At 60.3% G+C, this 15,313-nt stretch overlaps 2 protein-coding genes across 11 annotated transcripts in view; one reads left to right on the top strand and one right to left on the bottom strand.

Moving 5' to 3' along the window:
* The window catches only part of SLC52A2 (solute carrier family 52 member 2), a 97,841-nt gene extending 92,199 nt beyond the window's left edge, over positions 1–5,642 (bottom strand). Inside the window, exons 1-2 of one of the 6 annotated variants that reach the window (XM_077271588.1) lie at positions 5,507–5,642; positions 175–224 (exon numbers count right to left, since the gene is read on the bottom strand). The gene's annotated coding sequence lies outside the window, so the exon portion shown is untranslated. Of the gene's footprint in view, positions 1–174; positions 225–3,694; positions 3,794–5,271 lie in introns of those variants that run through there. The other 5 variants (XM_077271592.1, XM_077271589.1, XM_077271593.1 and 2 more) reach the window with 5 other exon arrangements.
* FBXL6 (F-box and leucine rich repeat protein 6) overlaps positions 5,482–15,313 on the top strand; it is a 140,642-nt gene continuing 130,810 nt past the window's right edge. Inside the window, exon 1 of one of the 5 annotated variants that reach the window (XM_077271585.1) lies at positions 5,482–5,613. Coding sequence is in view for 4 of the 5 variants with exons in the window: in XM_077271583.1 (XP_077127698.1) it covers positions 5,710–5,790 (81 nt within the window). In the remaining variant the exon portion in view is untranslated. Of the gene's footprint in view, positions 5,791–15,313 lie in introns of all 5 variants that reach the window. The other 4 variants (XM_077271584.1, XM_077271583.1, XM_077271587.1 and 1 more) reach the window with 4 other exon arrangements.

Raw genomic sequence — 15,313 nt, 5'->3', positions numbered from 1 at the left:
GACAGACAAGAAAACAGAGGGCCAGACAGACGGACAGGAAAACAGAGGGCCAGACGGACAGGAAAACAGAGGGCCAGACGGACAGATGGAGTAAGAAAAAAAAAACAAAAACAGAGGGCCGGCAGGATGGAAGGTGACACAATGGACGCACAGGAGGGTCAGGTCGGCGCTCACCTCAGGCCGCCGTGTGCAAACGCTGCTTCTTGTTTCTTTCCGTCATTGATCTGCAAGATCATAAAACACAAAGTTCACACTTAAATCTCATCATAAAGTCATTATGCAAATGAGGCGCAGTAACCCTGCAGCTCCTGGATAAAGAAGACAGCAAAACATCATGCAGAAAGCGTCATGAGCTCTAAGAGACCCCAGGACCGCACGCTGCAGGCACAGAGACCCTCAGGACCGTAAGCAGCAGGCAGAGACCCCCAGGACCGCACGCTGCAGGCACAGAGACCCTCAGGACCGTAAGCAGCAGGCAGAGACCCCCAGGACCGCACGCTGCAGGCACAGAGACCCTCAGGATCGTAAGCAGCAGGCAGAGACCCCCAGGACCGCACGCTGCAGGCACAGAGACCCTCAGGACCGTAAGCAGCAGGCAGAGACCCCCAGGACCGCACGCTGCAGGCACAGAGACCCTCAGGACCGTAAGCAGCAGGCAGAGACCCCCAGGACCGCACGCTGCAGGCACAGAGACCCTCAGGACCGTAAGCAGCAGGCAGAGACCCCCAGGACCGCACGCACGCTGCAGGCACAGAGACCCTCAGGATTGTAAGCAGCAGGCAGAGACCCCCAGGACCGCACGCTGCAGGCACAGAGACCCTCAGGACCGTAAGCAGCAGGCAGAGACCCCCAGGACCGCACGCTGCAGGCACAGAGACCCTCAGGACCGTAAGCAGCAGGCAGAGACCCCCAGGACCGCACGCTGCAGGCACAGAGACCCTCAGGACCGTAAGCAGCAGGCAGAGACCCCCAGGACCGCACGCTGCAGGCACAGAGACCCTCAGGACCGTAAGCAGCAGGCAGAGACCCCCAGGACCGCACGCTGCAGGCACAGAGACCCTCAGGACCGTAAGCAGCAGGCAGAGACCCCCAGGACCGCACGCAGACGGCACAGAGACCCCCAGGACCGCACGCAGACAGTACAGGGACCCCCAGGACCGCACGCTGCAGGCACAGAGACCCTCAGGACCGTAAGCAGCAGGCAGAGACCCCCAGGACCGCACGCTGCAGGCACAGAGACCCTCAGGACCGTAAGCAGCAGGCAGAGACCCCCAGGACCGCACGCTGCAGGCACAGAGACCCTCAGGACCGTAAGCAGCAGGCAGAGACCCCCAGGACCGCACGCTGCAGGCACAGAGACCCTCAGGACCGTAAGCAGCAGGCAGAGACCCCCAGGACCGCACGCAGACGGCACAGAGACCCCCAGGACCGCACGCAGACAGTACAGGGACCCCCAGGACCGCACGCTGCAGGCACAGAGACCCTCAGGACCGTAAGCAGCAGGCAGAGACCCCCAGGACTGCACGCTGCAGGCACAGAGACCCTCAGGACCGTAAGCAGCAGGCAGAGAACCCCAGGACCGCACGCTGCAGGCACAGAGACCCTCAGGACCGTAAGCAGCAGGCAGAGACCCCCAGGACCGCACGCAGACGGCACAGAGACCCCCAGGACCGCACGCAGACGGCACAGAGCCCCCCAGGAACGCACGCAGACGGCACAGAGACCCCCAGGACCGCACGCAGACAGTACAGGGACCCCCAGGACCGCACGCTGCAGGCACAGAGACCCTCAGGACCGTAAGCAGCAGGCAGAGACCCCCAGGACCGCACGCTGCAGGCACAGAGACCCTCAGGACCGTAAGCAGCAGGCAGAGAACCCCAGGACCGCACGCTGCAGGCACAGAGACCCTCAGGACCGTAAGCAGCAGGCAGAGACCCCCAGGACCGCACGCAGACGGCACAGAGACCCCCAGGACCACACGCAGACGGCACAGAGACCCCCAGGACCGCACGCAGACAGCACAGAGACCCCCAGGACCGCACGCAAACAGCACAGAGACCCCCAGGACCACACGCAGATGGCACAGAGACCCACAGGACCGCACGCTGCAGGCACAGAGACCCTCAGGACCGTAAGCAGCAGGCAGAGACCCCCAGGACCGCACGCTGCAGGCACAGAGACCCTCAGGACCGTAAGCAGCAGGCAGAGACCCCCAGGACCGCACGCTGCAGGCACAGAGACCCTCAGGACCGTAAGCAGCAGGCAGAGACCCCCAGGACCGCACGCTGCAGGCACAGAGACCCTCAGGACCGTAAGCAGCAGGCAGAGACCCCCAGGACCGCACGCAGACGGCACAGAGACCCCCAGGACCGCACGCAGACAGTACAGGGACCCCCAGGACCGCACGCTGCAGGCACAGAGACCCTCAGGACCGTAAGCAGCAGGCAGAGACCCCCAGGACCGCACGCTGCAGGCACAGAGACCCTCAGGACCGTAAGCAGCAGGCAGAGACCCCCAGGACCGCACGCTGCAGGCACAGAGACCCTCAGGACCGTAAGCAGCAGGCAGAGACCCCCAGGACCGCACGCTGCAGGCACAGAGACCCTCAGGACCGTAAGCAGCAGGCAGAGACCCCCAGGACCGCACGCAGACGGCACAGAGACCCCCAGGACCGCACGCAGACAGTACAGGGACCCCCAGGACCGCACGCTGCAGGCACAGAGACCCTCAGGACCGTAAGCAGCAGGCAGAGACCCCCAGGACTGCACGCTGCAGGCACAGAGACCCTCAGGACCGTAAGCAGCAGGCAGAGAACCCCAGGACCGCACGCTGCAGGCACAGAGACCCTCAGGACCGTAAGCAGCAGGCAGAGACCCCCAGGACCGCACGCAGACGGCACAGAGACCCCCAGGACCCCACGCAGATGGCAGAGACCCTCAGGACCGTAAGCAGCAGGCACAGAGACCCCCAGGACTGCACGCTGCAGGCATAGAGAATAATGATGAGCGAGTGTACTCGTTGCTCTGTGATCTCCGAGTATTTGTTAGTGATCGGAGATTTAGTTTTCATCGCCGCAGCTGAATGATTTACAGCTATTAGCCAGCATAAGTACATGTGGGGATTCCCTAGCAACCAGGCAACCCCCACATGTACTCAGCCTGGCTAATAGCTGTAAATCATTCAGCTGCGGCGATGAAAGCTAAATCTCCGAACACTAACAAATACTCGGAGACCACAGAGCAACGAGTACACTCGCTCATCACTAATAGAGACCCTCAGGACCGCATGCAGACTGCACAGAGACCCTTGAGAAAGCACACAGGCGGAACAGAGACCCTCGGGACCGCACATGGGAGGCATAGACCCTCGGGAGCGCACACAGCAGGTACAGAGACCCTCAGGAAAGCATGCAGGCGGCGCAGAGAACCTCGGGACCAGACATGGGAGGCACAGACGCCCAGGACCACATGCAGCAGGTACAGAGACCCTCGGAAAAGCACGCAGGAGGCGCAGAAACCCTGGGGACCACACAAGGGGGGCACAGAGATGACCAGGACCACACGCAGCAGGTACAGATACTCAGGACCACACGCTGCAGGTACAGAGACCGTTGGGACCGCACGCTGCAGGCAGGGACCCTCACACAGATAAAAAAGCCACTACCCAACTACAAGAGACCTATAAAAGTAGTTACAAGCTGATCCAGCAGCCGCCAGCAGAGAGAAGAGGCCGCCAGCAGAGAAGGGAAGCCGTCAGAAGGGAAGAGGAGCAGCCGCCCGCCAGCAAAGAGAAGCCGCCAGCAGAGAAGAGACAAGCTGCCAGAAGAGGCCAACAGCAGAGAAGAGAGGAGCAGCCGTCAACAGAGAAGAGCAGACGCCAGAAGGAAAGAGGACAGAAGAGGCAGCCAGAAGAGGAGAGGAAAGAGGCCGACAGCAGAGGAGCAGCTCCCGTCAGAGGAGAGAAGAGGCCACCAGCAAAGAAGAGCAGCAGCAGTCAGCAGAGAAGAGGAGCAGTCGTCAGCAAAGAAGAGGAGCAGCCGTCAGCAGAGGAGAGGAGCCGCAGCCAGCAGACAAGAGAAAAGGCCGCCAGCAGAGGAGAGGAGCAGCCGCCAGTAGAGAGGAGCAGCCGCCAGCAGAGGAGAGGAGCAGCCGCCAGCAGAGGAGAGGAGCAGCCGCCAGCAGAGGAGAGGAGCAGCCGCCAGTAGAGAGGAGCAGCCGCCAGCAGAGGAGAGGAGCAGCCGCCAGCAGAGGAGAGGAGCAGCCGCCAGCAGAGGAGAGGAGCAGCCGCCAGCAGAGGAGAGGAGCAGCCGCCAGTAGAGAGGAGCAGCTGCCAGCAGAGGAGAGGAGCAGCCGTCAGCAGAGGAGAGGAGCAGCAGTCAGCAAAGAAGAGCAGCCGCCAGCAGAGGAGAGGAGCAGCCGCCAGCAGAGGAGAGGAGCAGCCGCCAGCAGAGGAGAGGAGCAGCAGTCAGCAAAGAAGAGGAGCAGCCGCCAGCAGAGGAGCAGCCGCCAGCAGAGGAGAGGAGCAGCCGCCAGCAGAGGAGAGGAGCAGCAGTCAGCAGAGGAGAGGAGCAGCCGCCAGCAGAGGAGAGGAGCAGCCGCCAGCAGAGGAGAGGAGCAGCCGCCAGAAGAGGAGAGGAGCAGCCGCCAGCAGAGGAGAGGAGCAGCAGCCAGCAGAGGAGAGGAGCAGCCGCCAGCAGAGGAGAGGAGCAGCCGCCAGCAGAGGAGAGGAGCAGCCGCCAGCAGAGGAGAGGAGCAGCCGCCAGCAGAGGAGAGGAGCAGCCGCCAGCAGAGGAGAGGAGCAGCCGCCAGCAGAGGAGAGGAGCAGCCGCCAGTAGAGAGGAGCAGCCGCCAGCAGAGGAGAGGAGCAGCAGTCAGCAGAGGAGAGGAGCAGCCGCCAGCAGAGGAGAGGAGCAGCAGTCAGCAGAGGAGAGGAGCAGCCGCCAGCAGAGGAGAGGAGCAGCCGCCAGCAGAGGAGAGGAGCAGCCGCCAGCAGAGGAGAGGAGCAGCCGCCAGCAGAGGAGAGGAGCAGCCGCCAGCAGAGGAGAGGAGCAGCCGCCAGCAGAGGAGAGGAGCAGCCGCCAGCAGAAGAGAGGAGCAGCCGCCAGCAGAAGAGAGGAGCAGCAGTCAGCAGAGGAGAGGAGCAGCCGCCAGCAGAGGAGAGGAGCAGCCGCCAGCAGAGGAGAGGAGCAGCCGCCACAGGAAGTCTTGTCTGTACACAGCTCCTCTCTTTCTCCTCACGTATATTGCGCTTGTCTCTATTTGCCCTGCTCACATGTAAAGTGTCCTGGAATCACTGGCGCTATAACAATGTATAATAATGAGGAAAAGACACAACGGACCCCGAGCGCCACCACACAGGAGGCGCGAACACACACGGCGGGAAATAACCGCACCGTATAGATAACCGCACCGTATAGATAACCGCACCGTATAGATAACCGCACCACAGATAACCGCACCGTATAGATAACCGGTCCACCGCCGAGTAACGGGTCACGTGCTCTCACCTGCCCCGCCCTCTCAGTTCCCGCGCGTGCTTCCGGAGCACCACGTGGCTGCAGCGCGGCAGTTGGTTGGTTGCGCGCCGGCGCCTCAGGATTGTGGAGACTCTGAGGTAAATCCCGCGCTGTCTGGTGCCGGTGACGGGCGGAGTAATGGGGCGACGAGCTGCGACCCGGAACCGACAAGACCCGCTCCCGGGAGTAGTAAGATGGACGCCATGTTTGTGGTCAAGAAGAATCCACCAATGGGAGTCGAGAACCTGACTCCTCCCACACACCGAGCGCAGACGGTGACTGCCTGCAGCGCCCCCCGGACCCTTGTACTGTGTAGTGTGAGGGCACAGCTGTGTACTGACATCACTGGTATCTGCAGCCCCCCAGGACCCCTGTACTGTGTAGTGTGGGGGCACAGCTGTGTACTGACATCACCGGTATCTGCAGCCCCCGCAGGACCCCTGTACTGTGTAGTGTGAGGGCACAGCTGTGTACTGACATCACTGGTATCTGCAGCCCCCGCAGGACCCCTGTACTGTGTAGTGTGGGGGCACAGCTGTGTACTGACATCACTGGTATCTGCAGCCCCCGCAGGACCCCTGTACTGTGTAGTGTGGGGGCACAGCTGTGTACTGACATCACCGGTATCTGCAGCCCCCGCAGGACCCCTGTACTGTGTAGTGTGAGGGCACAGCTGTGTACTGACATCACCGGTATCTGCAGCCTCCGCAGGACCCCTGTACTGTGTAGTGTGGGGGCACAGCTGTGTACTGACATCACCGGTATCTGCAGCCCCCCAGGACCCTTGTACTGTGTAGTGTGAGGGCACAGCTGTGTACTGACATCACCGGTATCTGCAGCCCCCGCAGGACCCCTGTACTGTGTAATGTGAGGGCACAGCTGTGTACTGACATCACTGGTATCTGCAGCCCCCGCAGGACCCCTGTACTGTGTAGTGTGGGGGCACAGCTGTGTACTGACATCACCGGTATCTGCAGCCCCCGCAGGACCTCTGTACTGTGTAGTGTGGGGGCACAGCTGTGTACTGACATCACCGGTATCTGCAGCCCCCGCAGGACCCCTGTACTGTGTAGTGTGGGGGCACAGCTGTGTACTGACATCACTGGTATCTGCAGCCCCCGCAGGACCCCTGTACTGTGTAGTGTGGGGGCACAGCTGTGTACTGACATCACTGGTATCTGCAGCCTCCGCAGGACCCCTGTACTGTGTAGTGTGGGGGCACAGCTGTGTACTGACATCACCGGTATCTGCAGCCCCCGCAGGACCCCTGTACTGTGTAGTGTGGGGGCACAGCTGTGTACTGACATCACTGGTATCTGCAGCCCCCGCAGGACCCCTGTACTGTGTAGTGTGAGGGCACAGCTGTGTACTGACATCACCGGTATCTGCAGCCTCCCCCGGACCCTTGTACTGTGTAGTGTGGGGGCACAGCTGTGTACTGACATCACTGGTATCTGCAGCCCCCGCAGGACCCCTGTACTGTGTAGTGTGGGGGCACAGCTGTGTACTGACATCACTGGTATCTGCAGCGCCCCCCGGACCCCTGTACTGTGTAGTGTGAGGGCACAGCTGTGTACTGACATCACTGGTATCTGCAGCCCCCCAGGACCCCTGTACTGTGTAGTGTGAGGGCACAGCTGTGTACTGACATCACCGGTATCTGCAGCCCCCGCAGGACCCCTGTACTGTGTAGTGTGGGGGCACAGCTGTGTACTGACATCACCGGTATCTGCAGCCCCCGCAGGACCCCTGTACCGTGTAGTGTGGGGGCACAGCTGTGTACTGACATCACCGGTATCTGCAGCCTCCGCAGGACCCCTGTACTGTGTAGTGTGGGGGCACAGCTGGGTACTGACATCACCGGTATCTGCAGCCTCCGCAGGACCCCTGTACTGTGTAGTGTGGGGGCACAGCTGTGTACTGACATCACTGGTATCTGCAGCCTCCGCAGGACCCCTGTACTGTGTAGTGTGGGGGCACAGCTGTGTACTGACATCACTGGTATCTGCAGCCTCCGCAGGACCCCTGTACTGTGTAGTGTGGGGGCACAGCTGTGTACTGACATCACTGGTATCTGCAGCCCCTGCAGGACCCCTGTACTGTGTAGTGTGGGGGCACAGCTGTGTACTGACATCACTGGTATCTGCAGCCCCCGCAGGACCCCTGTACTGTGTAGTGTGGGGGCACAGCTGTGTACTGACATCACTGGTATCTGCAGCCCCCGCAGGACCCCTGTACTGTGTAGTGTGGGGGCACAGCTGTGTACTGACATCACTGGTATCTGCAGCCCCCGCAGGACCCCTGTACTGTGTAGTGTGGGGGCACAGCTGTGTACTGACATCACCGGTATCTGCAGCCTCCGCAGGACCCCTGTACTGTGTAGTGTGGGGGCACAGCTGTGTACTGACATCACTGGTATCTGCAGCCTCCGCAGGACCCCTGTACTGTGTAGTGTGGGGGCACAGCTGTGTACTGACATCACTGGTATCTGCAGCCTCCGCAGGACCCCTGTACTGTGTAGTGTGGGGGCACAGCTGTGTACTGACATCACTGGTATCTGCAGCCCCTGCAGGACCCCTGTACTGTGTAGTGTGGGGGCACAGCTGTGTACTGACATCACTGGTATCTGCAGCCCCCGCAGGACCCCTGTACTGTGTAGTGTGAGGGCACAGCTGTGTACTGACATCACTGGTATCTGCAGCCCCCCAGGACCCCTGTACTGTGTAGTGTGAGGGCACAGCTGTGTACTGACATCACCGGTATCTGCAGCCCCCGCAGGACCCCTGTACTGTGTAGTGTGGGGGCACAGCTGGGTACTGACATCACCGGTATCTGCAGCCTCCGCAGGACCCCTGTACTGTGTAGTGTGGGGGCACAGCTGTGTACTGACATCACTGGTATCTGCAGCCTCCGCAGGACCCCTGTACTGTGTAGTGTGGGGGCACAGCTGTGTACTGACATCACTGGTATCTGCAGCCTCCGCAGGACCCCTGTACTGTGTAGTGTGGGGGCACAGCTGTGTACTGACATCACTGGTATCTGCAGCCCCTGCAGGACCCCTGTACTGTGTAGTGTGGGGGCACAGCTGTGTACTGACATCACTGGTATCTGCAGCCCCCGCAGGACCCCTGTACTGTGTAGTGTGGGGGCACAGCTGTGTACTGACATCACTGGTATCTGCAGCCCCCGCAGGACCCCTGTACTGTGTAGTGTGGGGGCACAGCTGTGTACTGACATCACTGGTATATGCAGCCCCCGCAGGACCCCTGTACTGTGTAGTGTGGGGGCACAGCTGTGTACTGACATCACTGGTATCTGCAGCCCCCGCAGGACCTCTGTACTGTGTAGTGTGGGGGCACAGCTGTGTACTGACATCACTGGTATCTGCAGCCTCCCGGACCCCTGTACTGTGTAGTGTGGGGGCACAGCTGTGTACTGACATCACTGGTATCTGCAGCCCCCGCAGGACCCCTGTACTGTGTAGTGTGGGGTCACAGCTGTGTACTGACATCACCGGTATCTGCAGCCTCCGCAGGACCCCTGTACTGTGTAGTGTGGGGGCACAGCTGTGTACTGACATCACTGGTATCTGCAGCCCCCGCAGGACCCCTGTACTGTGTAGTGTGGGGGCACAGCTATGTACTGACATCACCGGTATCTGCAGCCCCCGCAGGACCCCTGTACTGTGTAGTGTGAGGGCACAGCTGTGTACTGACATCACTGGTATCTGCAGCCCCCGCAGGACCCCTGTACTGTGTAGTGTGAGGGCACAGCTGTGTACTGACATCACCGGTATCTGCAGCCCCCGCAGGACCCCTGTACTGTGTAGTGTGAGGGCACAGCTGTGTACTGACATCACCGGTATCTGCAGCCCCCGCAGGACCCCTGTACTGTGTAGTGTGGGGGCACAGCTGTGTACTGACATCACCGGTATCTGCAGCCCCCGCAGGACCTCTGTACTGTGTAGTGTGGGGGCACAGCTGTGTACTGACATCACTGGTATCTGCAGCCCCCGCAGGACCCCTGTACTGTGTAGTGTGAGGGCACAGCTGTGTACTGACATCACCGGTATCTGCAGCCCCCGCAGGACCCCTGTACTGTGTAGTGTGAGGGCACAGCTGTGTACTGACATCACCGGTATCTGCAGCCCCCGCAGGACCCCTGTACTGTGTAGTGTGGGGGCACAGCTGTGTACTGACATCACTGGTATCTGCAGCCCCCCAGGACCCCTGTACTGTGTAGTGTGAGGGCACAGCTGTGTACTGACATCACCGGTATCTGCAGCCCCCGCAGGACCCCTGTACTGTGTAGTGTGAGGGCACAGCTGTGTACTGACATCACCGGTATCTGCAGCCCCCGCAGGACCCCTGTACTGTGTAGTGTGGGGGCACAGCTGTGTACTGACATCACTGGTATCTGCAGCCCCCCAGGACCCCTGTACTGTGTAGTGTGGGGGCACAGCTGTGTACTGACATCACTGGTATATGCAGCCCCCGCAGGACCCCTGTACTGTGTAGTGTGGGGGCACAGCTGTGTACTGACATCACCGGTATCTGCAGCCCCCGCAGGACCCCTGTACTGTGTAGTGTGGGGGCACAGCTGTGTACTGACATCACTGGTATCTGCAGCCCCCGCAGGACCTCTGTACTGTGTAGTGTGGGGGCACAGCTGTGTACTGACATCACTGGTATCTGCAGCCCCCGCAGGACCTCTGTACTGTGTAGTGTGGGGGCACCGCTGTGTACTGACATCACTGGTATCTGCAGCCTCCCGGACCCCTGTACTGTGTAGTGTGGGGGCACAGCTGTGTACTGACATCACTGGTATCTGCAGCCCCCGCAGGACCCCTGTACTGTGTAGTGTGGGGTCACAGCTGTGTACTGACATCACCGGTATCTGCAGCCTCCGCAGGACCCCTGTACTGTGTAGTGTGGGGGCACAGCTATGTACTGACATCACCGGTATCTGCAGCCCCCGCAGGACCCCTGTACTGTGTAGTGTGAGGGCACAGCTGTGTACTGACATCACTGGTATCTGCAGCCCCCGCAGGACCCCTGTACTGTGTAGTGTGAGGGCACAGCTGTGTACTGACATCACCGGTATCTGCAGCCCCCGCAGGACCCCTGTACTGTGTAGTGTGAGGGCACAGCTGTGTACTGACATCACCGGTATCTGCAGCCCCCGCAGGACCCCTGTACTGTGTAGTGTGGGGGCACAGCTGTGTACTGACATCACTGGTATCTGCAGCCCCCCAGGACCCCTGTACTGTGTAGTGTGGGGGCACAGCTGTGTACTGACATCACTGGTATCTGCAGCCCCCCGGACCCCTGTACTGTGTAGTGTGGGGGCACAGCTGTGTACTGACATCACTGGTATCTGCAGCCTCCGCAGGACCCCTGTACTGTGTAGTGTGAGGGCACAGCTGTGTACTGACATCACTGGTATCTGCAGCCCCCGCAGGACCCCTGTACTGTGTAGTGTGGGGGCACAGCTGTGTACTGACATCACTGGTATCTGCAGCCCCCGCAGGACCCTTGTACTGTGTAGTGTGGGGGCACAGCTGTGTACTGACATCACTGGTATCTGCAGCCTCCGCAGGACCCCTGTACTGTGTAGTGTGGGGGCACAGCTATGTACTGACATCACTGGTATCTGCAGCCTCCGCAGGACCCCTGTACTGTGTAGTGTGGGGGCACAGCTGTGTACTGACATCACTGGTATCTGCAGCCCCCGCAGGACCCCTGTACTGTGTAGTGTGGGGGCACAGCTGTGTACTGACATCACTGGTATCTGCAGCCCCCGCAGGACCCCTGTACTGTGTAGTGTGGGGGCACAGCTGTGTACTGACATCACTGGTATCTGCAGCCCCCGCAGGACCCCTGTACTGTGTAGTGTGGGGGCACAGCTGTGTACTGACATCACTGGTATCTGCAGCCTCCGCAGGACCCCTGTACTGTGTAGTGTGGGGGCACAGCTGTGTACTGACATCACTGGTATCTGCAGCCCCCGCAGGACCCCTGTACTGTGTAGTGTGGGGGCACAGCTGTGTACTGACATCACTGGTATCTGCAGCCCCCGCAGGACCCCTGTACTGTGCAGTGTGGGGGCACAGCTGTGTACTGACATCACTGGTATCTGCAGCCCCCGCAGGACCCCTGTACTGTGTAGTGTGGGGGCACAGCTGTGTACTGACATCACTGGTATCTGCAGCCCCCGCAGGACCCCTGTACTGTGTAGTGTGGGGGCACAGCTGTGTACTGACATCACTGGTATCTGCAGCCCCCGCAGGACCCCTGTACTGTGTAGTGTGGGGGCACAGCTGTGTACTGACATCACTGGTATCTGCAGCGCCCCCCGGACCCCTGCACTGTGTAGTGTGGGGGCACAGCTGTGTACTGACATCACTGGTATCTGCAGCCCCCGCAGGACCCCTGTACTGTGTAGTGTGGGGGCACAGCTGTGTACTGACATCACCGGTATCTGCAGCCCCCCGGACTCCTGTACTGTGTAGTGTGGGGGCACAGCTGTGTACTGACATCACTGGTATCTGCAGCCCCCCCGGACCCCTGTACTGTGTAGTGTGGGGGCACAGCTGTGTACTGACATCACTGGTATCTGCAGCCCCCCGGACCCCTGTACTGTGTAGTGTGAGGGCACAGCTGTGTACTGACATCACTGGTATCTGCAGCCCCCCAGGACCCCTGTACTGTGTAGTGTGGGGGCACAGCTGTGTACTGACATCACTGGTATCTGCAGCCCCCCGGACCCCTGTACTGTGTAGTGTGGGGACACAGCTGTGTACTGACATCACTGGTATCTGCAGCGCCCCCCGGACCCCTGTACTGTGTAGTGTGGGGGCACAGCTGTGTACTGACATCACCGGTATCTGCAGCCTCCGCAGGACCCCTGTACTGTGTAGTGTGGGGGCACAGCTGTGTACTGACATCACTGGTATCTGCAGCCCCCGCAGGACCCCTGTACTGTGTAGTGTGGGGGCACAGCTGTGTACTGACATCACCGTTATCTGCAGCCTCCCGGACCCCTGTACTGTGTAGTGTGGGGGCACAGCTGTGTACTGACATCACTGGTATCTGCAGCCCCCGCAGGACCCCTGTACTGTGTAGTGTGGGGGCACAGCTGTGTACTGACATCACTGGTATCTGCTGCCTCCGCAGGACCCCTGTACTGTGTAGTGTGAGGGCACAGCTGTGTACTGACATCACTGGTATCTGCAGCCCCCCCAGGACCCCTGTACTGTGTAGTGTGGGGGCACAGCTGTGTACTGACATCACTGGTATCTGCAGCCTCCGCAGGACCCCTGTACTGTGTAGTGTGGGGGCACAGCTGTGTACTGACATCACTGGTATCTGCAGCCTCCGCAGGACCCCTGTACTGTGTAGTGTGAGGGCACAGCTGTGTACTGACATCACTGGTATCTGCAGCCTCCGCAGGACCCCTGTACTGTGTAGTGTGGGGGCACAGCTGTGTACTGACATCACCGTTATCTGCAGCCTCCCGGACCCCTGTACTGTGTAGTGTGGGGGCACAGCTGTGTACTGACATCACTGGTATCTGCAGCCCCCGCAGGACCCCTGTACTGTGTAGTGTGGGGGCACAGCTGTGTACTGACATCACTGGTATCTGCTGCCTCCGCAGGACCCCTGTACTGTGTAGTGTGAGGGCACAGCTGTGTACTGACATCACTGGTATCTGCAGCCCCCCCAGGACCCCTGTACTGTGTAGTGTGGGGGCACAGCTGTGTACTGACATCACCGGTATCTGCAGCCTCCGCAGGACCCCTGTACTGTGTAGTGTGGGGGCACAGCTGTGTACTGACATCACCGGTATCTGCAGCCCCCGCAGGACCCCTGTACTGTGTAGTGTGAGGGCACAGCTGTGTACTGACATCACTGGTATCTGCAGCCCCCCCAGGACCCCTGTACTGTGTAGTGTGGGGGCACAGCTTTGTACTGACATCACTGGTATCTGCTGCCTCCGCAGGACCCCTGTACTGTGTAGTGTGGGGACACAGCTGTGTACTGACATCACTGGTATCTGCAGCCTCCGCAGGACCCCTGTACTGTGTAGTGTGGGGGCACAGCTTTGTACTGACATCACTGGTATCTGCAGCGCCCCCCGGACCCCTGTACTGTGTAGTGTGAGGGCACAGCTGTGTACTGACATCACTGGTATCTGCAGCCCCCGCAGGACCCCTGTACTGTGTAGTGTGGGGGCACAGCTTTGTACTGACATCACTGGTATCTGCAGCGCCCCCCGGACCCCTGTACTGTGTAGTGTGGGGGCACAGCTGTGTACTGACATCACTGGTATCTGCAGCCCCCCGGACCCCTGTACTGTGTAGTGTGGGGGCACAGCTTTGTACTGACATCACTGGTATCTGCAGCGCCCCCCGGACCCCTGTACTGTGTAGTGTGAGGGCACAGCTGTGTACTGACATCACTGGTATCTGCAGCCCCCGCAGGACCCCTGTAGTGTGGGGGCACAGCTGTGTACTGACATCACTGGTATCTGCAGCCCCCCGGACCCCTGTACTGTGTAGTGTGGGGGCACAGCTGTGTACTGACATCACCGGTAACTGCAGCCTACGCAGGACCCCTGTACTGTGTAGTGTGGGGGCACAGCTGTGTACTGACATCACTGGTATCTGCAGCCTCCGCAGGACCCCTGTACTGTGTAGTGTGGGGGCACAGCTGTGTACTGACATCACTGGTATCTGCAGCCCCCGCAGGACACCTGTACTGTGTAGTGTGGGGGCACAGCTGTGTACTGACATCACTGGTATCTGCAGCCTCCGCAGGACCCCTGTACTGTGTAGTGTGGGGGCACAGCTGTGTACTGACATCACCGGTATCTGCAGCCCCCGCAGGACCCATGTACTGTGTAGTGTGGGGGCACAGCTGTGTACTGACATCACCGGTATCTGCAGCCTCCGCAGGACCCCTGTACTGTGTAGTGTGGGGGCACAGCTGTGTACTGACATCACTGGTATCTGCAGCCTCCGCAGGACCCCTGTACTGTGTAGTGTGGGGGCACAGCTGTGTACTGACATCACTGGTATCTGCAGCCCCCGCAGGACCCCTGTACTGTGTAGTGTGGGGGCACAGCTGTGTACTGACATCACTGGTATCTGCAGCCCCCGCAGGACCCCTGTACTGTGTAGTGTGGGGGCACAGCTGTGTACTGACATCACCGGTATCTGCAGCCCCCGCAGGACCCCTGTACTGTGTAGTGTGGGGGCACAGCTGTGTACTGACATCACTGGTATCTGCAGCCTCCGCAGGACCCCTGTACTGTGTAGTGTGGGGGCACAGCTGTGTACTGACATCACTGGTATCTGCAGCCCCCGCAGGACCCCTGTACTGTGTAGTGTGGGGGCACAGCTGTGTACTGACATCACTGGTATCTGCAGCCTCCGCAGGACCCCTGTACTGTGTAGTGTGGGGGCACAGCTGTGTACTGACATCACTGGTATCTGCAGCCTCCGCAGGACCCCTGTACTGTGTAGTGTGGGGGCACAGCTGTGTACTGACATCACTGGTATCTGCAGCCTCCGCAGGACCCCTGTACTGTGTAGTGTGGGGGCACAGCTGTGTACTGACATCACTGGTATCTGCAGCCCCCCAGGACCCCTGTACTGTGTAGTGTGGGGGCACAGCTGTGTACTGACATCACTGGTATCTGCAGCCCCCGCAGGACCCCTGTACTGTGTAGTGTGGGGGCACAGCTATGTACTGACATCACTGGTATCTGCAGGACCCCTGTACTGTGTAGTGTGGG

The sequence above is a fragment of the Ranitomeya variabilis genome, chromosome 6 (assembly GCF_051348905.1).
Source record: "Ranitomeya variabilis isolate aRanVar5 chromosome 6, aRanVar5.hap1, whole genome shotgun sequence".
NCBI classification, from domain to species: Eukaryota; Metazoa; Chordata; class Amphibia; order Anura; family Dendrobatidae; genus Ranitomeya; species Ranitomeya variabilis.
This window is presented reverse-complemented; position numbering and strand designations above follow the sequence as displayed.